The sequence below is a fragment of the Falco peregrinus genome, chromosome 4 (assembly GCF_023634155.1).
Source record: "Falco peregrinus isolate bFalPer1 chromosome 4, bFalPer1.pri, whole genome shotgun sequence".
Lineage (NCBI taxonomy): Eukaryota > Metazoa > Chordata > Aves > Falconiformes > Falconidae > Falco > Falco peregrinus.
Genome location: NC_073724.1, coordinates 93,048,694 through 93,073,730, shown reverse-complemented (window position 1 = coordinate 93,073,730; position 25,037 = coordinate 93,048,694). Strand labels below are relative to the sequence as shown.

Below are 25,037 nucleotides of genomic sequence, written 5' to 3'. Positions count from 1 at the left end.
TCTACTTCAAACACACATTAAGTATGGGAAGTTCTACAGCTTCTGTTACCCAAGAGGTCAAGCGAGGTGATCATAATAGTCCCTTCTGGCCTTGTAACCTATAAATAGATTAGAGTCCCAGGGGAAAAAATTATCCTTATCTTGGGCTTTCCCAAAACACTGTGGAAAAAACAATTGAAATGCAGAAAGATCAGAAATCGTCACTTTGCAACAGTTGTGTCTCGTTCAGTATTTCTACTGAAAAGACCAAAATATTTTGTTATCTTATTCCAGAACATCTTTTAAGCTCTTCCTTCTTGCTGTCAGAGCTCAGCCATACTCAATACACCCATTTTCAGAGCTGTTAACTAGTCAGTGTTTGATAATTATAACAAAGGTTGGGTTTGAAGTCTGTGGGAGTTTTGCCATTCTCATTTAATGGGTGGATCAAACCAGAGTATCTTTGCAATTTAAGGACACACCTCAAATTCTCCATCCGATGTGAAGTGAAACTCAGGGGAATTGTGCCACACACACACAGCTGCTGAGTCTAGCTGAAACAACAGACGTTTCCCATATATCACGTCAAATACTGTTATATTTAGGCAACATTTGAAAATAATTCTACCTACATGAAGTGAATCATTAAACAGCCACAGTACCAATGCCACACCTGCAACAGACACAAATTTATTCTGTGCAACCGTGCTGCCTTCATTGTTCTTTGCAAAAAGAGGGTACTTCACACAGCATGTATCCTCCTGCAAACTTTTTGGTTAAAAGACAGTAACAAATCCTGCCTTTGAGTTTCTAGGAGTGTTCCGCAAGTATGAACTAAGGAACACAGAAGCACCAATTTAACTGTTGACTTCAAAAATACAGTGAAACAGCATTTCGGTTATAGCAGTCCCCTCCTTTACTTACTTCCCGAGATTGTTTTGATGATTATTCATCAGCAGCTACATGAAACCCTCCAAGTACATAAAATACTTTGCACTGAACAAAACAATGCATAACTTCTGAACAGTCTCAGCCTTATGCTCAGAACAAGATTGGATTCACAAAAGTGCTGCGACTATTTCAGCCCCTTTTGCCTTGAACTCGCTGTCCATCATTGCTGTGAGCATGGCAGAGTAGGGTTTAACATGCTTTCATCAGTGGGAATTTGAAGTCACAGCATTCCACACAGTCCAGTGGGAATGCAGGAGACCCAAGATCCTACTGGTCTCAAGCAGGGATGTGAAGCAGGGTGGTTTCTGTCAGGTCTACCTTTTACAAGTGTGTGCTAACTAGCAGGCTATAAAATTTTCTGAAATGGAGGCTTCCTCACTCAGTCCTGACATTTTTGTGTTTTGGTGGTTTTTTCGTATTTGAGTAATACTTTAATTCTAAACCACAAAGAAAAACAACTCTCAGGCCTGCTGGCCTAGACAACTACCTGGGAGGTATGACACTTGGGCCTGTGCTCTAAAAGGTATTTAAGTATTTCCTTAAAATAAAGACAAATGTTGCCAACATACATGCCCAGAACATCCTCTTAGCATGAGTACTTGCAGCTCATTCTTGGGAGAATAAAATGACAGATGAAGTCTTCCCAGCAGATGACCTGTAACTACAAGGTCTGGCATTTCACGTGGATGCCTGGAGCACTGCAAATTAGGATGAAATGGGAACTGCTAAAATAGGAGAAGCAATGTTGCAGATTCATGAATCTAGCTCGGAAAAAAAAAAGCATTGGAGAGGGGGTTCCTCCCAAAGAAAACAATGATTTCACATCAAATTCACAAATGATTTTGAATCAGCCATTCCTGCCTTTTCAGTGTGTATTTTAGAGAACTGTCCAGTTGCAAACAAGAGCCTCCCTGGGCTTGAGGAAGCAAGAAATTCTACTCTTGGCAACAGGCTCCTGCTGTCTCCCACTACTGTCCTCACGAATTCGGTGAAAATACTTCCACTAATTTCACAAGCAGGACAGTCAGGTCCTTTGGACAAACTGTAAAAGTCCTGTTAGAAGAACTGAGCATTGAAGAGTTTAGCTTATCAATACACAGCCAACAGTGATTATTAAAGATACACTTCTGAAGACTTCCAAATACACATACATACATAAATAACTGTCCGAGGGAAAAAGAAGTTTGCACTTCAGAAATGTGGTTCAGATTAGATCCATGTTTCCATAGGCTGAATAGAATTTTTTTGAAAACAAAGGCAAAGGAGAAATGGACAAGAGGTACAGATTCCTGAGCAGCACTCTTTTCCTGTCAGAGGTATAAAAAAGCCCGTGTTTTCAAATGAAAAACAGAATCATTATTTAAGACCACTCCATAAAAAAACCCAAGCACTTTTTGAACTGACCTCTGATACAAACTTCTGTTTGAAGGACTGTACAATTGGGCAGCCCTGGCAAAATGAGATCGTGATTTTTTTTGTATCATGATACAAATATTCTAGGAACAATCAAAACATGAAAGGTTCGTATAGGCATCTTCTGTATTAAACTAGAATGATCTGTGAGGTTTTCCTCTCCTATAATCCTGCTTCAATAGATTTTTTTTGTGGGTAGTATCAATGGAAATGGGGCTGGGCAATGGCACTTTAGGACAGTGCGATGTACTACCACGATACCACAGACCTGTAAACATGTCACTCCCTCTGTTCACCCAACAGCTGGCTCCAAGTGTAGCACCAGATACATGATTTCTGTTGTCTTTCAGGTTGGAAAATACATTTCAACGTGTCAAAGACCTTGCCAGCGCTAGCACAGGGCATGTGCTTGGCTCAGACTCAGACTGGTTTCCTCATCAAACTGGTGCTTGTGTAGGTATCTACAGTTCTGTGATTCTGGCTGGGGTGGGTCACAGGCTACTCAACGGAACCATGGCATTCTAATTACATTTAATTTTTCCCTTTAATCAAAACTACCTTGGCACCCTTTTAGCTACAAAAGGAGAAAGCAAAAATATGATGCACTTTAAAAACCTGCCCCACAGAATCACAAGATTTTGATGTGTAAAGATTTTAAAGTCGGCCAAAACATTTAGGAAGAAAAAAACAGAGAACAGTCTATTTAAGAAAATCTTTTAATTTTTATTACTTTCTAGTAGTCATTTTCCCATGTTATGTTTAAATTCTAAACCAGCTATACAATTTACCCTATAGATTTCTTCCCTGTAGAAAAAAAAAAAAAAAAGTCAAACAAAAATCTTGGGAAAGAAAAGCTCAAGAAGGTACATCATTCTAAACAGGTTGTATCGTTATTGCTTAAAATGAAAAGCTCAGGGTTGGAGCAACCGAGGTTGGGAGTTGACACTTGGCATTTCCTTTCTCATTTTGTTCTTTCTGCAGAAGACATGCCCCCTTGTGGAGAGAGGTTCTGGCCCATAAACCACTGGTCTCCCTTGACATCGGGTAGAAGAAAGAGTCACAAATCAGCTTTTTGCTTCTGAATTTCTCACTTTTCAGTCCCTCCTTAGATGTGTGATGCTTAGCATACCTCGCATAGATCTCTTCTGTGGGTTGTGGGAAGGATGAAGAAAAGCTGCAAGCCATACGACTCCTGACGAGATGACACTAGATGGTTAACACAGTAAGAATAGCGTGAACCAGTTCCTTCAGCTGTGCCAAATACATTAGGCTTAGCACCTTCATGAAACAGAGGGAAACTGCCCTAAAGAAAGCACCGCACAGAAGTTTGCTCTTGACAAGGATAAGAGGACACAATTCCTTGGACCTAAACGAGCATCTTACAAACCATAAGCATCATCACTGTAGGGTTCTCTGCACTGAACTCCTTATTAATTTGTCTAAGCTATGGTAACACCAAAACAGTTCTGAAAGTATTTTCAAGCTCTTAAAAGCTTTTTCTCCTTTTTTGTAGTGTCGATTTGGCCATTACAACCACAATGCCATTACCTATGTGTTATCCTTGTTCATATCTTGACTGAATTTTGTTATTAAAACTGGTGACTTCAAAACGCCAAAAATTTTAAGTGATGTGGATCATAAACATCCACTTACTGTTATTACCATGACAACAGATCTTCAAGTAATGTAACAACTCCACTGGAGTTATGAAAACCGAGACTATCAAATTGTATTCAGTGTGAACACAGGGTGAGGAATACCAAACAATACGATACCTTGTGACTATTAAACACAGGGTGATAGTCTTCCTCCCTTCAATACTGAAAGCAGATTAATTTTCACACATGAGACATAAGCTAACAAACAGTCTCTCCAAAACAGGTAACAGGCTGATGAAACAAATGATCTTTCATTAGAAGTACAGGATAAAACACAAGCACGTTAAAGCACAGAGTCTGGTAGAGTGATAGGAGGGTATTCCACTCTGCTACATGAAGAGAGGACAGAGAAAGGGCACCTGAAGTACAACATAATGAGACAGGAAGGAAGATGGCAAGGAAAAAGAGAGGAAGTCTCCACTAACAATGCTTCTATCTGAGATATTAGCATAAGACATAACAAACACTGTGATTTCTAGATTCACATGCCATACATTTATCTCTTCTGCAGCAGGTTCTTTCTGTCTCAAAGTACAAGAACTCCAAGATTCTCTCTTAGGAAACTGCTCCTTGCTTCAGGGAGAAGGGGTTACTCTACCCTGGTTTTGTTCCTTATACTTCAGTACACACCAAAGCCACTTTTCTTATCACTACGGATACATCTGTCTGCTTTGTTGCTCTAGACATAAACAAATTGAAATTGGAGTATACAGTAACCTGTCTTCTGGGTGCTGACCCCCATGGCAGACTACAGAGATAGTCTCTCCACTTTCACTTGTGTGGAATCTTCATCTGACTTCTCTTGAAATTAAAAAGGACAGAATACACCAAATAAAACCTGAAACATGAGCTAGCCAGCTTGAGACAATTAGCAAACTTCTGACTTAGTGATTCCTACTTCCATTCAGTTCCATGTAAGAGAGTTCAGCACTTGAAATACCTGAGAACTGTAAAGCATTGCGATGTTCATCACTGTTGCAGTTGACTAACAAAATTAAAATTTTAAAGTCAGTTGTTGGAAGGGTTCTGCTCCCTTGTTCAACTGTTACATAGTAAGTTGTACACAAATGACATTAGCTTTGCGTCAGAAATAAATTTGGGTAGAATCTCAAGCCCTCCACTGAATCATCTCTGCAAAGATGGCCCATCTTTTCAGCAAGAAGCAGCCTAGAGAAAGCAAAAGAAGACGTGCTGTATTACTTGAGGACAACATGGTAACAGAGGTATTAAACACAGCAATTATTACTTACCTTTCTTTGGCTAAGAGAACAGACATCCCCACCAGCTTAGCAAACTCGTCAGCTGTGAGGGAACCCTTTTCAGACACCTATCAAAAAACAAATACACAAATAAATAAACTACAGCATTAAGAGAACAATGATGTTCTCTTAGCTAGTGAATCAGGGTTAGCCTTGTGAAGTGATAAATTGGTAGCAAATCCCTTGTGAAAACAGCTAGTTTGTTTGCATTTTTAAAAAGTACAAATAATTATGGGTATTTGCCCTTAAAAATACCTCTTCTCTGTCCTGGGAAAACTGCCAAATATAAAAAAAGAATGTAGAAAAGACTCAAATTGTAACAAACATAATCATGTGGTACCCTCTTGTTTGGATTTTTTTTAAAAGATGCCTTGGGACAAAGAGAACAGAAAAATCAGAATAGCTCAGGCACAGTATACTGTCACAATCAGTATTTACACAGCTCAGCTATCTATACTAAGTGATTTGGCAAACTTCAAGTGATTCAAGTGAAGCCTAAATGAGGAAATAAAAGACCTGTTAAGGGCAGGTCATCGATTTAGAGATTTAAGTCGTCTCAGATGGAAGTAGAGAATTTGAGTTTAATGAGATTTAAAATATCCCCACTGTCTATAGAAAAATCCCCACACCTTAGTACTCCACCCTATATTATGGCATACTAGAGGGATCAGTAAAAGCCACCATCACATTCAGCTGACACAAAAGATAGGTTCAGTCTTGGGACTCAAAACTTTGTCTTAGTTAATACATGCTACAATGAAACCTCACAGGCTGGACATGCGGATGCTTAAAATATTAGATATGCAGTCTAGACTTATTATTGCCTTGAATTTCCCAGATAAACATGTTTTATTACCCTACAAATTAATAATTCTTCCATTTCTCCATTGCTTCAGATTCAAGCAAACTTGTAAATCCAGACATGGTTCCCATGTCCTGCTTCCCACGTAACTGGGTAGGGAGGGGTCTATTCTGCATCATTCTCAGCTGTAGTATTTTTATGGAAACTCAGATTAAGCTAGTCCTAACTTGAGATTCTATAAAGCTAAGTGATCAAGTTTGAGTAATGGAAGTCAGCTATAGAATCTAATATGCATATGGGTGATTAATTATCTTTCCTTCCCAAACCACTACTCTCATCAGGGGTGACTTTGGGATCCTTTGACTTCCATCTCATTTCCTGTCTTCACCAGCCTTTCAAAACATCTCTCTCCTGTTTGAAAGGCTGGTGACTTCCTTTCATTTCTTCTCAGAGGTTTCATGTTACCGTACATTACACATTAAGTACAGGGTGCTTTTGGCCACAATTCTGATCTCATCTTCCCCCTCCTGTACAGGTTAGCCTTCATCATTCAAAGCCTTTCCCTTACGTTTTTCTATGGAGTCAGTGTCTCATATTATGAAAATAAAAAGAAAAAAGGTGTTTCAGTAATAAATCCACCATCTGTTGCTTTTTGCAGTTGACCTTGTTTGTTATCAAGAAAAGCTTTTTCCTTTCCTTTCAAAGAGATAAGCCCTTTACTGAAGGCAACAAATTAATTAGAAACCAAAAATAATCAGAAAAAAAAACCCTAAAATGAACTAGGTATTTTTCTGTAAATATGAGAAAATAAACTGAAAGGATTAACATATATTGAAAAATTTAAGCATTTTAGTTTTGATAATTTAGGATGGAATCTTTTAGATGGCTACATACATTTCTCTTATCTAAAAATCTTTTTGATGAGAGAAAGCTATACAGTAACAATCATGCAAAACGCACTGAAGAGCCTACCTCATTTATCAAGGGAGAAGGTGCCTGTGATAGCTCTACTTCTTCCTGACTGCCCAAGTCAAAGTCCTCTTTGACCCTGATGTTTAACTTTGGGTACACTGAATCAGCCTTTACTCAACTTTATGAACAACAAAAAAATCACATCCCGCTGAAAGAAACACAGGAACATGCATCAAGCAATAGGATAGCAGGACTTTAAAGACCCAGAGGTAGTAAGACCATGAAGGTTTACCACACTGAGCAATTTATACTATTTTTTTCCCTGATGAAGCTAGCCTAATTCTATGTGCACTAGTCTCCAACTGAGTGCTCTTTACAGTGGCAAACTCAGTAGATGTTACACATACAATGTGCTATTTTATGAAATAAACCCAAACTAAACAACTGCCTATATCAATATTTCAGAGCTACTTTCACCCCGCCTTCAAGCATGTTGTGTACAGTGTCTGAAGTCCACTTCTGTTAAATTAAGTGCTTAATACACGCCATGAATTTCATTCTGCAGAGCAAAAGATTTGGAGGAAGGCTGAAGGTTAATGAAGTTTGAAAAGAGAGGAAAAGTGATTTATTCCTTAAGGAGAACGCAATGACTAAGATTATTGCCTGCATAGCACTTTGAAGATGAAAAGTGCTATTTAAGTATTACTGTTAGAAGATTGGAAGTGGAGTATTTTGTATTTCAAAACCTCAAAAGGAAATCCTGTACCTCAAGTTTTTATACCTAATGTGTTTAAATTTCCCTAGCGTGGTCAGAACACTGAAGGAAATGAAGTACACTTACTGTCTCCAAAGCAGAAGCTACCATTTCCTCTTCATTATGAGACTGGAGTTCAATCACCATCACACCACTGTCAAATATCCGAAGCCTACAATCAAAAGAGAGTCTAAATAACTAAAAACTCTGTACACATCACCTATGGTCACATTTCTGATGCATTCACACCTAAAACCACATTACAAAAGGAAAAAAAACCCAAACCAAACCAAAGCTCTGTAAAATGAATATTAAAAGCATCTTCAAAATCTGAAGACTGAAAAGAATGGGGTATATGTCTGAGTTTAGTTAAACACTTTTCCCAGTATGAAAAAAAACCAACCTGTATTGGAAGCGAAAACAATACTGTCTTCCTAGCAAAGTGAACCATTGTTAAAAATTCGTATTTTAATGTAGAGTGGATATTGGTGCTTACAGCAGCATCCTTTAAGCAAAGGATGACTTTGCTTAAAAAGCAAGAAAATCTACTGCAGGTAAAAATATTAAGTCTTCCAAACACCATGGTCTGACTTGTGAGTGCCAGGTTTTATAAATACATCTGTAAAACTCTTACCTTATTGGTAATTTCAGTGACTCCAGCATCTTACAAGCATTTACTAAATCTTCTGGTGACAGCAACTATTAAAATAGTAAAACAGATTTATTTCACAGCTTGCATTTTAAGTATACAACGTAACACCAAAACAAACAGTTTTAATAACTACAGCTATAAAACACACCAGGCTATACAATATTGTTAATTTCTTTCTATTTTGCAGCCTACTTTCATTGGCTTCTATGCTCCTTTCTGTTTCCTTACTATGTGTTCTGTAATAATCCTTCTTGCCCTGTTTACAGAAAAAATTGATGTATTTGTTTAAAAAAAAAACAAAACAAATTCATCATTCTTTAGTATTCTCTGTCCTTTCAGTTTTCTTTCCAGATAAGTATGAATTTTCCCTTTTATATGGTATTACAAAAAGAAGCATACATTAAAAGAACTTGTAGAGCATACATAAACATTGCATGGAAGAAGGAGAAAGAATATAGGTAAACCCCACATTTTAATAAAGGGCTGATCAGTTCATGCTGTTAAAACAAGTAGGGTGAGCAATTGGTAGGGAACTTCTTACACTTTTTCTTTAATTACCTTATCACTGAAGTACACTTTATAAAATATTTAATTAAACCAATTTCTCACCTCTAATCCTCGTGCACGATTTACCAGACAGTATACTTCTGTAAGTGACATGATCCCTCCTCGCTCCTGTGTTAAGCACAAGACTGGTAAGAGAAATAGCATTAATCTAGTAAACACGGTATCTTTACTTGCATTTGAGTGATTAAACAGGTAAAACAGAGGAGCTAAACGATGGGCCTTAATGAAAGAAACTACCCAGGCAATACCATATATTTCTAGCATGAGAGGTAAGTTGTAACATCTTTCACCAATCATTTTAAAATGCAAACCACTGATACTACATCCAAAGACTGAATTACTTTGATTTTAAAGCAGAGAATAAGTCACAGGAACAAGAAATGTCAATATATTAAATCTACCACATCAACTTGTTTTAGTAGACACATAGCCCTTATAAGTTGCAACATTTTGGTGAGAATCTTGAATTCTCTAACAGCTTCAGACACACTAGAATATATTACCAAGGAGGGATAGTCTGTGTAATAACTCTGTGTTGTATTTGCAAAATGCATAATTTTAAGGCGGTTTAAAGACTACTTATATTTTTAAAGTCATGTGTTGTTTCACTCTTTCTTTAAAAAAATAATATTCTGCAGCAAGGGATGAATAGAGGGCTGTTCAAATGGAAGGAAGACCGCTCGTATGATTTTCTAAGTATCACTGATATTTTGCAGATTAGAAGTTGAGATGCTATTACTCCAAAGGAAAATTCTTACTTCTTTTAAACTTTCTTAATTCAGGAAGAAGATATATATATATATATATTCTTTCCATAAACACTGAATGTGAAGCTATGCTGCCAAATCCAAGACTTTAAAAACAGGCACAGTGCTACAGCCAAACACATTTACGTCAAAATTCAGCAACGCATGGAAAATCTTGGTGCAAAATTAGGTGCTTTACCTCTAATGGTGTCTGGAGTATTCCAGCTAGTTGCTTCGCCAGCTGCATGTGGTAATGTGTACCAGATCCATGTGTTTCCCTGGTAACTGGATTAGCTATACCCATACTCAGCAGATAGGACTTGAACCTAATAGTCTAAACAAATAAATTTAGAAGTACATCAGCTAGTGAATGAGTCTGGTTTTGAAAAATCTTTTATTTTATTACTATGTGACAGTTTTGGTGAATAAATCCATTCAGTTTACTACCGATAAAGTCAATTACTATCAAAGAGAAGGCAAGTCTTAATAAAATTCAATTTTGACCAGCAGAGGTCAAAAATACAAAAATTCACACGAAGGCAGTAAAATCTGCTTTTAAGAAAGGGTCGAAAGAAAAGCTAATGCTAAACAAGTCACTTTTACTTTATGTAGGCACTAAAACACAAAAACACCCAACCATGAAGTGTTCCTTATTAAATAACATGTATTAAATGGATAATTTTTGCTTTGCATAGGAACATTTCTGTTGACTTTAAAAACAAAATTCACTTACCTCATCCTCAGTGATGTCACCTTGTTTTTCTTTAATCTTATTGGCTATTGACTTGGATAACTCCACCATTTCCTTAGCCTATCAAGAAAGACACACAGATAAGTCAACTTTCAGCTCCACAGTGAAAAGCACGCTTAAAACTGAGAAACAAGTGTAAGTCAACTTGGATAAGTGACACATGCCATACCTTCTCCATTAGTTTGCTAAGATCCTCAAAAGCCTGAAACAAAGACACCGCAGATCAGTATAATTACAGCATCAAGCTTCGTGGGTACAGTGAGCTGCCTTTGTCCACCTACCCAAGCTTTTCTAAGAGCTGCTATCCCTTTAGATCAGTATGTTACAATGTCAGACATTATATATAATTGGTTGACATACCTGTTTTATACCAGGTCTTAAAATCAAAACTACACAATCCATAAACAAGAATAAAGAAAAGAATCAATCACACACTTTACTAGTACATGAACACTAGTTCAATATGAAGTCCATACAATAGGAAGGAACAACGAGACACCAAGGCCCACAAAAGATTAAACTGTCCTAGTTTATTATGCTCTCCTAAAAGCTGGGGAAAGGTTTCCTGGTGGTGACGGTAGATTTTTTCCAACAGTTAACCATCACTCAAGGAGATCTATTGTATCTGGCCAGCAGCAAGACTACTTTAAACCTACAGAAGTACTCCTCCTGACAAGATAATTTTAATCAGTAGATGTTATGAAGTTCTAAGCAACAGCCATTTCAAATAAGCAAGGAAGAAAGTATATGTTTTTCACATGTATGCTTAACTGACAAGACAAAACCTCTGAAAATGTGTGGCAATTTCTCTTCATCTAAGTATTGCATACATAGGACCAGTGGTGCTAGCATAATAAACAAAAACCAGTTAAGAAAACGAATGAAGTAAGATCCACAAGATAAGTGATCAGATTTCAATAAGTTAAGATAAAAACTAGACAGAAAGCATCCTCTGAAAACTCTAGTTGTTGGACCTAAAAACCAAAATAAATACTAGATAAAGGGAAAAAATTATTTTTACAAAACATTTATTTTCTTGTCTAAGAAACTGTTAATTTTGTTTCAAAAAAACCCAAATAAGTAATATACTGGGCATCCACCACGGGACCATAATTATATCAAGCCTATTAAGCTCAGTAAACTGCTAAAGTCTCAAATACAACAACTCTACAACAACTTACAAAGGGCATTTTTAGGCTTAAATAAAACATACTTCAAAAAATGCTGAACATATACTGAAATGCAAAAGTTTTAGTAACGATAACCAACTAGCATTAAAAAAAATCATGTACAAAAAAAGGTAGCAACCATATTAACACAACTATATTAAAAAGCAACTACCATTTCTCCCACCCTCAGCAACACATATTCAGCCTTCTTGCCCACATCTCTCAAATACGTGACAACACGCCCAGGTGGTCAACCTTTTCAAACAACCTTTTTTGAACAACTGGTGCGAGAAAAATTCCTGAAACTCTGACACCTTAAAAGAATTTGCATAGGAAGACCTAACTGTTCCCAGCTACACTTAGGTGCCTTACTTAGAAGCTTATTGGTCTGAGATTCAACGTGCAGAGACAGAGATGCCTCCAGGAAGGGACAGGGTTTGCTTTTCATCAGAACCCTTCCTAATGGTGCCAGTGTTTGTCCACTGACTGGAGAAGTCTAGCTTCTTAACACTTGGTACCTAGGTTAGGTATCCAAAATTAAGTGGGACAAAGCAAAGTCCAAGGTGAGAAAAGATAATATACTCGTGTATAACAATAATCTACCACTATCAGAACAAAAGCTTCTCTTTGGAATATTTCTTCTTATTCTGCCAAATTCAATAATTTAAAATAGATTTCCTAATCTATAGTGTAAATCAAAGTCCTCCTACTGTATTTGTATATGATATCAACAAAAAGTTTTCTAACAAGGCTTTTCCCAGCTTATTTCTAATCTCTATAGCCTGCATGAAAACATCATTCATCAAAAGAACCCTTGATTTAGCTAAATAAACAGCATGCTGTGTCTAACTCCTCCTCTGCCTGACTCACCAAGGGCAGGCCTGGAAACAAAGGGGAATGTGCACACACCTAACAGGAACTTCCTCAGATAAACAAAAGGCTAAAGAACTGGATTCTTATCAGCAGTGAACAGCAGATGCAGGAAGCCTTTTCCTGGAAGCCAGGGCACCATTTTTTAAATTAAGTCATTTATAACATTTACAGCTAGAGGAAGGCAGGATTTTACAAGCCATGGTTTTCCTTCGTTCATACAACATGTATAAACGGATTCATTTTACTCTCTGACAAAGCTGCTGAAGGAAAAAATAACCAGACAATACCTTTTGAACTATATACACAAGCATGTAACCACAATACCTTTTGAACTACACACAGAACTTCATTCATTACATTCCTTATAAATAGAAAGGAAAAATTTTAATGCTACCAGTATCTGAAACAGCAGGCAGCCTGCAAAGATACTATAATTTTCTTAGGTACTAGAGCACTGAATGTCTTTTTTTATTGTGCCACACTGAATTCCATAAAGCTTTGCCACAAAAATTAAATCTATTGCATGTAGTTTATAAGTACTTCTGTATTAATCTCTACTACCAAGACGGAACCAGACTATTTTTGAGGCTACTGTTCCCAGGTATATATGAAGAAATTAATTGCCTCTGTTGTCCATCAGTATTGAGATCTGAAATTCAACTATTGTGCTGTTTCTGGGGAAAAGGATGGTCTCCATCTAGCCCAGGTATTTTGCAAAGACACTTGTAACATCTTGCTGATGCCTGGACTGCAGAACATTTTACTGTAATTATAAGCCTAAATCTTAACATTTAGAAACTGAGTAAGATTAAAATCTAACTTTACCAGTTACATGCAGACACTTAGATCAGCATATTATCCTTAATATATATTACATTTTCAACTGAAATTACAATTAGCTGTAAAACAATGAAGGACCTCCCCCCATGCTCAAAATTGTAATAGTCTACTTCTGCAGATGCCTTTGTGTTCTGCTTCCCCTGATCAAAAGTCACTGAACTCGAATTTCTAATTCTACTAAAGTTAATTTCATAAATACACACCGTTAGTTTCAAAGAACAGTCTTCTTGAAAGGAACTGTTTAAATTAAGTACCTTTACATATATTGAAAAGCCAGTTAAACACAGTAAATAACCATAAATTATACACTCTTAAATGAATTCAGACTTCACAACAAAAACAATAAATATTCTCAGCTGCCCCTAAAAGAAAGTGTGAATGAATGTAAATGGCTCAGGTGGTTGACCTTGAAACATCAGTAGTATTTACCTCGGAAATGTTTTTGTCAGTCTCTTTTCTTTTTTCCTCTAATTTCCTTTCAATCCCTACAATTCCTACAGCCCTTATTCTTCCTGCCTGCAAAAGAAAATAATGAAAGGAATCAAAATAGGAAACGCTAAGTTTTCTCATCCGCCTCACTGTGAAAAACTTTACATTAGATGACAGGAAACATTCTCCCAAAGAGCTGGAATCACACATACAATATTTCATATATTTCTTGAAAGTATTTTTTAAACCAGTGTAATAAAATAAACAGTAAGCATGAAGCACGTATGAATTTGCTGTAGTAGACAGATAAGATTACTATATTGAAGCTATTAATTATGAAGATGCTTAATAGCCTGATCCAGACTGCGCATGCCAGCTCATCTCAATTAGAGCCTCTGAGTCCATGTGAACATCTATACTAGAGCTGTGCAAATGCATGAGTGTATCTGAACAGGATTACCTCAAGGAATCTACCCTGAAGAAACATAGCCACAGAAACACAATGCGAAGTGCAGTCTAATTTACCTTGCTGAGAAGTATCAGAAGGGAGGTAATGGTGAACCTTTCATTTGATACCAAATGTGTTTTCGAAAGACTGGTACCTAAGCGGCAGTGGTGCCAGCCCTCAAATCTCTGACTGCAAAGCTTAGTGTTAACAATTTACTACAACTCAAAATTAAGAACAGGAGGTAAGGCATTTTCATTGATTCTTGATGCAGGGTCCAGGCTTTGCCGTTAGTCCAAATGCAGCAATGTTTATAGATACTACATTTAAAAAGGAAGACATGTGATCTGACACGGAACAATCTTTAAATCATCCTATTTCATTCATATAGTACTGTATGTTCAATATATTCATATATTCAACACATTCATATGCAGAGACAATATCTACATATTTATCACAGAATGGTCAGGGTTGGAACAGACCTCTGGAGATCATCTAGTCCAACTCCTGCTAAAGCAGGTTCACTAGTGCAGGTTGCACAGAATCACATCCAGGTGGGTTTTGAACGTCTCCAGAGATGGAGACTCCACAACCGCTCTTGGGCAACCTCTTCCAGTGCTCTGTCACCCTCAAAGTATTTTTAACTCGTATTCAGATGGAACTTCTTATGTTGCAGTTTGTGCCTGTTGCCCCCCTGTCCTGTTGCTGGGCACCACTAAAAAGAGCCTGGCCCATCCTCCTGACACCTGCCCTTAAGATGTTTGTAGACATTGATAAGGTCCCCTCTCAGTCTTCTCTAGGCTAAACAGGTCCAGCTTTCTCAGCCTTTCCTCATCAGAGAGATGCTCCATCCCCCCAATCACCTTTGTAGCCCTTTGCTGGACCCTCTCCAGTAGTTCTCTGTCTTGCTTGAACTGGGGAGCCCAGCACTGGACACAGCACTCCAGGTGCGGCCTCACCAGGGCAGAGCAGAGGGGCAGGAGAACCTCCCTCCACCTGCTGGCCACACTCCTCCTAATGCACCCCAGGGTCCCACTGGCCTTCCTGGCCACCAGGGCACACCGCTGGCTCACGGGCAACTTGCTGTCCACCAGAACTACCAGGTCCTTCTCCGCAGAGCTGCCTTCCAGCAGGTCAGCCCCAGCCTGTACTGGGTGCGTGGGGTTGTTCTTCCCCAGGTGCAGGACCCTGCACTTGCCTTTGTTGAACTTCCATGAGGTTCCTCTCTGCCCAGCTCTTCAGCCTGTCCAGGTCTCGCTGAATGGCAGCGCAGCCTTCTGGTGCATCAGCCACTCCTCCCAGTTTTGTAGCATCAGCAACTTGCTGAGGGGACACTCTGTCCCTTCATCCAGGTCATTGGTGGATAAGTCAAACAGGCCTGGACCCAGCACTGACCCCTGGGGAGCACCGCTGGCTACAGGCCTCCTGCTGGACTCTGCGCCACCGATCACAACCCCCAGAGCTCTGCATTCAGCCAGCCCTCAGCCCACCTTGCTGTCCGCTCACCTAACCCACACTGCCTGAGCTTAACTATAAGGATGTTATGGGAGACAGTGTTATCAGTTTATAACCCAGAAGTATGCACACAGATAAAGAAGGTAATCTAACATATGACAAAGGGATTCTCCATAACAACTGTCCATTTAGCATACACATTTAAATCAAACATACAAAGGTTCCAAAGAGTTATATAAATTACATGTTATATATTTGACTTCCAGCCACAAAAGTAAAACAGGAAAGAAAGCACAATTCAGATCAAAAATCTTTCAGCTTCATTAGATCTCTCATGCTGAATTAATATTTGCATAATAGTGTATGTGTGCATGTGTGTGTATCTGACATATAAAAAACCCAGAGCTAATTATCAACTATTCCAGTCTAAACACACTCTTAAGAAAGACAGGCCATAGCGTTCTGTATCAGGAGAAAACTGTAAATGAGAAACTAATTTATGCCAGTGAAGAAACAGGCAAAGTAAAGCTGAATTCCCACGTGTCCATGGTGTTGGTTAGAGAGGCATGCCAGATGCAGTAGATTGGAACAGCAAGAAATGGAAACGACATTATTACATACAGATTCTGCTCAGAAGCTCTGCGTGTACCTGTGGATCCTTGTTAACTTGTATGGTCTGACCAGTGGGCATGTTCTCCCATCTCCTATGTGTGATTTCTTCTGATAGTCGTCTATAGAACTGCAAACATTAAAGAGTGACAAGAGAGGTTTCATAAACCGTGCAGAGTACCTCTGGGTATTTTTAGCATCTTGGTGGTAGATGAAAGAAGCTTCAATGTAAGACAAAGCACAGGAACACCTACACATGCACAGTACAACATTACCTGAAATTTCTTAACATCCAATTTTCAAAAATACATACATTAGAGAAGGAGCCATGTAGTTACTAATTAAACTTGCATGATTACTTTTATTGTAAAATATTTTTTTCAGATATTCAAAATGTTCCAAAACATGCTAAATTTAAAAATGTCAAGGTTTGCTCAAAGGTATGCTTTTAAAGGAGGGAAAGTTGAACAATCCAATTACTATTGAACAATATAAAGATGACCGCACAGATCAATTACACTTATTTGTTTATCACTAATACCAGAAGCTGGCATTAGTTAATTAGTTAACAGTAGTTAACACTAAGTGTATCCCACTGACCAAAATCCAGAAAGAAAACCTATTCCAATGTTACAGTGCAGTTTTCAGGAAGGCATTCTGAAGTCATAAAGAAAAAATCTGGAGTGTAATTGATATGCTAGGTAAAAAGTAAATACAGTAAGTTTGATTTTCAGACACTAGCGTTAACATTAAAATAAATAATGTTATAATTAGGCAAAACAGCTATACAATTATAACTAGGCATAAATCTACTTGTTCTAAGCTAGAAACAGCTCACAAAGAAATGAAAGTGAGTCTGATCAAGCAATGCATTTATAAGCCAGTTATAACTAAGTCAAGTTGAAAACCTGATTTTCTGCAGTGAACAGATACAGCTTTTTTCATTGTTCAAAGTTAAAGTTCTCAGTTTCTTCAAGTGAGGATCTTATAATGTGAAATTTCTTTACAGAGTGCAATTTCTTTGTTTTTTAGGATAAGCCTTCTTTTTAAAAATATATTACGGTTTTTTAGAATGTTCAAAGCCTTTGAGATTTGGTGTAGGTAAAAAAAATAAAGATTTACAAAAAATAAAATGAAACAGAGCTCCAAGGTGACAAAAAGTGTTCAGCAATAAAACTAAAGAGATGATTAGGAAGGAGTAAGTTGCTTGATTCAGGTTCAATAGAAGGCTAGCTACAAAGAAATGTATTTTACTCTGTTAAGCATTTAATAGATTTCAGACATATGACTTCAGAAAACCCTATGTTCAATTTAAAATACTAAAAAAGGAAGTGTAAGATTATATTAAAACTACTAAAATAAGGACAAAGCTTAATAATGCCTCTTGGATTTTTGGAACTCCATTTGTATTATTTAACCAAAGTACAGGACCCTGAAAGCTCACAGTGTTTGTCTTCAAAAAGGATGTATTGAAAAAGCTCCACCTCAAAAGTAAACATGGAAAGATCATGGAAAATTATCACTAATGCAGCAAGAGGGGAAAAGCATGTTCAAAGATCTGATGTACTGGGCTTGCATGGTACAAAACTTACCTCAATCTGCCCATGTTCTTTGAAAGAAAGTTTGATGTAGGAATATTTGCTGCTTTGGAATGGACCAGGCTCTTTGTTTGAAGAAGCAGGATGAAGATGAACTACTATTTTGGCACTAAGAAAAAGTTATACAAAAGAGGTAGCTTTCTGTAATAGCTAAAAAAATTTGTTTCTACAAAGTTTAACATCTAATCAAAACCTCTATTAAATTTATCTCACATAAGAGCTAAAATACATCAAATAATGTTTCATGTTTGTACATCAATATTTAAGTATTTTGACTCAGTATTATAGTAGATCTTGCATAAAAAGTACTAGAAACGCTGAAACACCAACATCTCACAAATTTAAAATGTACCCACCACCAATTCTTAAGAAATAAACATAACAAATGTTAACATTTCAAGCAATAATTTCTAAAAAAATCTTTTAGTTAAGATTAATCATCAAATAGTCATTTAATTTGGCTTTTGACTTGCAATAACTACTGCCAAAATACACTATCTTTGTAACAGGAAAACAAAAGGTCTCGATACTATGTTTAATCTGTCCCACTTGTATATGTCACTTGTGAACACTGTATGTGAATTTGTCCAAAACCAACATTCAAAGTTAGCACACATGGAAATAACAGTCTAAAATGACACCTACCACCAAAGCAAACTCTAAGATAGCATTATTTTAGGAACATAACAAACTGCTATCACAGTAGAACTGCAAGTCCACCATTATAATTTCACTTTACTTTTTTCATGGGTCTTTATATAGGTGACTTATCAAGCATTAGTGACTTACCTGATTTATTCTGGACACCTCAGCACATTACCTTACCCATCCGACTACAGGCTGCAAGCAGATGTCAACTATATATATATTTCTCCAGTTAATATTTTTCTCTTCTTCTTATGAAGCTTTGAATCACAGAATCATAGACTCATTTAGGTTGGAAAAGACCTTTAAGATCATCAGGTCTTCCAAGTCTGCCACTAAACCATGTCCATATGCGCCACACCTACATGTCTTTTAAATAACTCCAGGGATGGTGACTCCACCACGTCCCTGAGCCGCCTGTTCAAATACCTGACAAACCTTTTCAGTGAAGAAATTTTTCCTAATATCCAACCTAAACCTCCCCTGGTGCAACTTCAGGTCATTTCCTCTCGTCCTTTCACTTCTTACTTGGGAGAAGAGACCGACCTCCACCTGCTTACAACCTCCTCTCAGGCAGTTCTAGAGAGCGATAAGGTCTCCCCTGAGCCTCCTTTTCCCCAGGCTGAACAGCCCCAGTTCCCTCAGCCGCTCCTCACCAGACTTGTGCTCCAGACCCTTCACCAGCTCCGTTGCCCGTCTCTGGACACGCTCCAGCACCTCAGTGTCTGTCTTGTAGCGAGGGGCCCAAAACTGAACAGATGTGGTCTCACTAGTGCCAAGTACAGGGAGACAATCGCTGCCCTTGCCCTGCTGGCCACATGGTTTCTGATACAAGCCAGGATGCCGTTGGCCTTCTTGGCCACCTGGACACACTGATGGCTTTATACGCTAATACACTTCTTCATACACAAACCATGCTGAATTAGTTATTCAAGTGAGTGGAAACACTTGAGTTCCTTCTAATCACTGCTAGCATTTCCATGCTCAAAATCAATCATATTTGGTCATAAAAAATATATATAATACAGGATTTGGCAGAGTTTCTATCCCCAACCAGTTCTGTGGCACAAAAGACTAAAAGTAGCTTTCAAATTTAGATTCAGCAAAATCACTGTTGTCATTTATGACTAATGAAATTAAAATGGCAAGTTACAATGCATACTTGTTTAGTGATTACAAGATTTAACAAATCATATCAAACACTGCTTTGTCATGACTCTTTTACACACTTGACCTCAAGTGAGGAAAGCAGGTCCTTGTGGCTGTCAATCTTAGATTACAAAAGGAATCTACCATGAATTAATATATAAACTTGGGTACCTCATATAACATGCATGTGCAAACTATCCATCTGAAAAAAGATTATCACCTTACCTTTTTCCTATCCCAGCTGCCTGCTCTTCAATAAAGACGATCTGAGACAGAGGTATAGCAATGCAGCACTCCTGGAATAATCAATGCAAGCACAAGTGAAATTGAAGCCATATACTGACTATTCATTCTCTAAAACCAAGTGTTCTCTTTCCTTATTTCACAAACAGTATGGATCTCTACAGGTGCTGCCTGAGGCACTCCATATGAAATACGATAGTAACAATCAAAACAATCTATTAAAGATAAATTTAAGTAGAAAACTAATAGAAAGTTGCAACTGAGCTCTAGTTAATAAAAAACAACCCAAATGTGTCACTAAAATTTCCACACTACTGCAGCGTATCCCTGTAGGTGCACAATACTCAATTCTTAACATTTTTTAATTGATGTTACTTCGGGAGCTAAAACAATATCCAAAGGCATCAGTCTTTTAAGTGTTGAACATGTACAAAATTAGAATATCTCTGAGTGGAATATTAGTTTCTCCATCTATCCCATACCCACGGACTTAATCCAGAAGTTGATGGCTGCATCTCAACACACATTTATTGGACTGTGCTTCAGACAAAACAAAGTGGAGCAAGAAACAAGACTATAGCCATCTGTGGGAGACTAACCTACCCAAGATAAACTCTTAGTCTATGTATTTGAGACATAAATTGCTCAAGGGAGTGAGTGATTCAACATATCTAATTAGGTGCTGGTCTTGTTTTGGTGAATATCCTTCAGTGAAGTCTTTTGCACAATAGCTTGGTGATTGACATAGTCACCCAGAACACAGGAAACACAGGATACATTCCCTCTTGGAACCTCTCTCTTCCATCTGCCATGAGGGTGTGCTTAGCACCAGGTTACAGTGAACACTGTTAGGGGGCCCTCTCAATCCCTACTACCAAAATTGTTCCTCTTTGCATGGAATAATTAAATACTCATTAATTTGGAGATTAGAAAAGTATACATGCAGGAACTCTTGACTGTTCAGTAAACCTCTCACTGGGAAAAAGCATGGATTGTATTTCCTGTTCTAAAAACTCTTTATACAAGCTATCTAGATTCTTCTGTGGCTCCAGATTCTACAGCTGTTACATACTGTAAAACACCCACATAGCTCTGAACGCTTTAAAGACAGGCAAAATCATACTTCCGTTAAAAAAAGGTTTTGAATACAAGAGTCCAACTATATATAATATGTACACTTCCAAGATGATTAACTGATTTAGTTCACAGCTAGAAAGTTAAGGACTTCTTGTAAGCACAAGGAGTTAGAATCACTCCTTCCTAGTGAGAGAAGCAAGAGGAAGGGATACAAAAAGACAGATGTGTTAAAAATGCTGTAAGCTTATCTGGATACTTTTTTCCTAACGTCTCATGCTCACATTATGCACAATTTTGTGATTTAAAATGTACAAATCTAGCTATCTAACCAACTTAAAAGAATCAATATTTTTTCTTTTGATAATCACTGTATTTTCTAAACTGTTCAACAGATGGTATGTAACAACAGCAGCTATAAAATACAGCTGTCTGGTTTTGTAAAAAGGTTTGCTATGTTAACCTAACGATAACTGCCCAATTTATTACTAAAGTTTGCTGACACAATAAAGGGGATTTTCTCTACAAGTTTATTCTAGTAAACTAGCTAAGGTTTCTAAGGCTGATGTTATATCACAGCTGAGCTTAGTCAACAACTCACCATGAAAATAAAAGGGCACTGTGCTCCCCATGTTTCAGTCCTCAGAGCTTGAAAAATAATCAGCTTTATTTACCACACGAACAAAGTTATTTATATTTACATCCCCCCTAATCAGAACTGGCTAATTTTTGCCAATTTCCTAGCCACATGTACCTGTCCCTTCTGTTAATCAAGCCTGGAACCTGTCAGAATCTTTGCCGAGTTCAATTAATTTGCTAAACTAAAACTATTTTTATTATTCTCCAAGGTTCTCCTCTGCTGATTTAGCAAATCAAATGATCTTGGAAGAGGACAAAAAGCCATGTGGCCCAGGAGCACAGGGGGAAGTCAAGGAAAAGAGACATGTATCATCCTTTTGTTGGGAAGGACAGAATACGGATGTGGACAGTTGTAAGACTTGCTGAAGTCATAATGCTTATTGTCACTCCAAGCAAGCAAAAAGGCCAAATCAGATCAGAAGCAATGCCTGTTGCAGTACATGCCCATCTCTCAAAAAGAGATGCTGATGAAGAAAAAAGGATTAACACTGTCAGTTTAGCAGTTAAATTATCTCACACTGCCTGTGCCCAAAAAAAGTTAATTTATACAGAATAGTTCATGGTCTGGACAATCAACCCCTGACTCGTTCAACAGTTAACCCCACCCTGGGGACCAGCTCTCAAAACATTTTAAAAAATTTGTATTAAAAATAGTTCTGCTGTTCCTGCAAACAATCCCTGAAGAAAAAAAAAATTGCTTTGCCAAACTAAGAACATCCTTGGTGACCTTACCTTCTTCAGAAGGCTCTTATTAGCTCCCTGCTTTGGAGCAAGGATGTGGTATTTGGTAGGGAACAGCCTTTGGGTACGAGAGGTGCTTCAGCTATCCTTGCACAAAATTAGTCCAGTGGAATATAATTCACCTTTGAGAAGTTGTCATCTGAACATGCTCTGTCTAAACCTTGGTTTCCAGGGGTAAGTTTCTAAAAGACTGTGTCCAAAACAAGCATTAATCCAAATTGGTTCTGAGGAGGACTTCTTCAGTTGCAGCTGTACATTGGTGCATGCTGTCACACTCTATGCCTAGAGCTTCGTATGCGTTTGTAGTCTTTCTCACTCACTTTTAGCCTGCAATCTCTGGCTGTGGCTTAATGGTACAAAGCATTCAGCAGCAGTATCGCTACAGTGTAGTTCTGACATTGCCACTTAACCTCTGAGTCAATTCTCCATAGCAGTACAGACAAATGTTCTGGCTTATTGAAGGGATTGTTGAGCGCAGGAATAGGCAGTTGGGAGGTTAAGACCAGTACGAAATAACACTGCCACCAAACACATTCTGTTACCAGATCATGGTCTGGAACTATATGGTGGGAGCAGAAGACAGGGGAACTTGGACTTGAAAATAATGAAGAAGAAAAGGTCTTTCTAGACAAAGAGCATGGGTGAGAAGTTCACATTTTGATCTGCCTGACACATTCAACTTCAGTCTCAACCCCAGTGTTTTTTAGTGCATGATACCAGACTCTTTTCTCCTTTGTGTTTGTGCTGTAGAAAAGGAAAATTTATATGATTAATGCCCATCCCTGCTTATCTCTGCATAATTATTTTATTAAAGCAGAAATAGGTGAAAGAACATTCCTGTCTCTTATTTTCTCTCCACTATGAGGCAAAAAATGGACTATACTTGTAAAACAAAACACACACAAAGGAAAATACCCATCTCCTCTCCATGTGCAGTCTTCTCATTGCAAGCTATCTGTTATGGAATTTACAATTGAACGACATAAAAGATACAAAAGTGGGACTTACGTGATTCTTCTGATCCCTCCAGATTAGTCTGTGCGTGCTAAGCAGTAATACTCCACTATCAAATTTAACCTAGACAGGAAAAAGAAAAGAGATCATCAACAAATTTGACCAGTAAGTTGCATAAATACTGATCTTGGACACATTACATGTTACCACAACATAGCAATCAAATTCAACAAGCCAGTACTTTAAGAAAACTTCTCCCACCCCCCCACCCCCCCTAAAAACGCAATAAATGAAGTTTAGGAAACAATGGAGAAAATTACTATAAAAGGATTACATGGATATACACAAAGTTTCTTTTTCAACTGTATAAACTTTCCCCCAGGAAATCCTGAAGGATCCTCCCTCCATATGCTGTGCAAGATACACAAACATTCTTAATATCCTATTTTAAACATGGCTATTGGCTTTGGAACACTCTTTGCTGACAAGGAAAGTAAAAGTTATGCAAAAAAAGCAAAGCACCCTGATAAGAAGATACTGTGCACAATCTGAAATCTTCTGGCCTATCACACGGAAGTATTGCTTCTATCCATTTTACTGTTGAAAACTTCTTCACTTACCCGACAGCAATCAGCATGTGGAAAACCTGTGTTAGCAAATTGCTTCCTACTTGTAAAACTTGAGGCACGTTTTTTTCACAGCTTTTTATGAGGGTATGCAACTACTGCGGCATGGAAAAATTAAGAGATCAAGAGACAGCCCAGCAGCGAGGTGAAGCATTAAGCGGGCAGGCTCAGATCCGAGCAGAGGGCAAGGGGGCAGCCTTCACGACCAGAGCTAAAGAGTATTTTACAACTACCAGAAAGACTCAGGTGTGAATTGTATGACACGTCCTGTGTGTGACACCCAACTTGCGGCACCGAGTGACAGGGGTGCGCTGAGCCTCCGGGACGGGCAGGGTCAGCCCAGGCCATGGACATCAGGTTTCACCGCAGTGACACGGGCTACACGCGCCCTATGGGCAGCCCAACCTTCCGCCATGTGCCACACACCGTCCCAGACCTTTCTCGGTCCCGCAAGGCCCGGATCCCCTCCGCAACAAGCTTCTCACAGGGCCAAACCCTGCCCGGACCCTGCCAGACCCCGGGGCGAAGCGTACTCCGCCCCCCTCTGCCCTCATCGATGCTCCGCCTGCAGCCCAGGCCCCTTCACACCCCGCGTCGCCCCACCTCGCCCGGTACCACCCGGCCCCCGCCGTCCCCCTCGGCCCAGGCCCACGGCCGCGCCTCTTCCCCCCCTGCCCTGCCCCGGCCCGCCGGGCCCCGCCGCGCCGCCAGGCCCCGCGCAGGCCGCGCCCGTCACCTTCTCCTCCCCGTCGCAGAGGCGCACGCCGCGCTGCTGGACCACCAGCGTCTCCCCCAGCTCCAGCAACCCGCTGGTCCAAACGAACCTGTCCATAGCGGGCGCGCAGCTCCCTCCCCTCCCTCCCTAGCTGCCGCAGGCAGACCAGGCCGCGGCAGCCGCTCCGCGCCCGCAGCCGCCGAGGCGAGCAGACACCATCCCCACCCGCGCCGCGCCTCGCCCTCTAGCGGCGGGCGGAGGAACGGCCGCCATCTTCCCGCCGCGGCCGGGCGCACCGCCCCTCCGCCCCAGCACACGCGCCCCCTGCCGGCCCCGCCGCCGCGCGGGGCGCGGCCGGCCCCGCCCTCCCGCTCGCCATTGGCCAG

The 25,037-nt window shown here is 39.2% G+C and overlaps 1 protein-coding gene across 1 annotated transcript; it reads right to left on the bottom strand.

Annotated features, from left to right (window-relative positions):
* Positions 1-3,041: 3,041 nt before the first annotated feature.
* Positions 3,042-24,851, bottom strand: VPS36 (vacuolar protein sorting 36 homolog). The gene is made up of 14 exons (XM_055801771.1): positions 24,673-24,851; positions 23,365-23,433; positions 19,885-19,955; positions 17,860-17,974; positions 16,308-16,397; positions 13,756-13,842; positions 10,614-10,646; positions 10,427-10,504; positions 9,893-10,027; positions 8,990-9,055; positions 8,363-8,427; positions 7,816-7,900; positions 5,252-5,328; positions 3,042-5,168 (listed from the first exon to the last, which is right to left on the bottom strand). Exons 1-14 carry the CDS (start codon positions 24,766-24,768, stop codon positions 5,075-5,077), a joined length of 1,161 nt encoding a protein of 386 aa, XP_055657746.1. The 5' UTR covers positions 24,769-24,851; the 3' UTR covers positions 3,042-5,074.
* Positions 24,852-25,037: the final 186 nt, after the last annotated feature.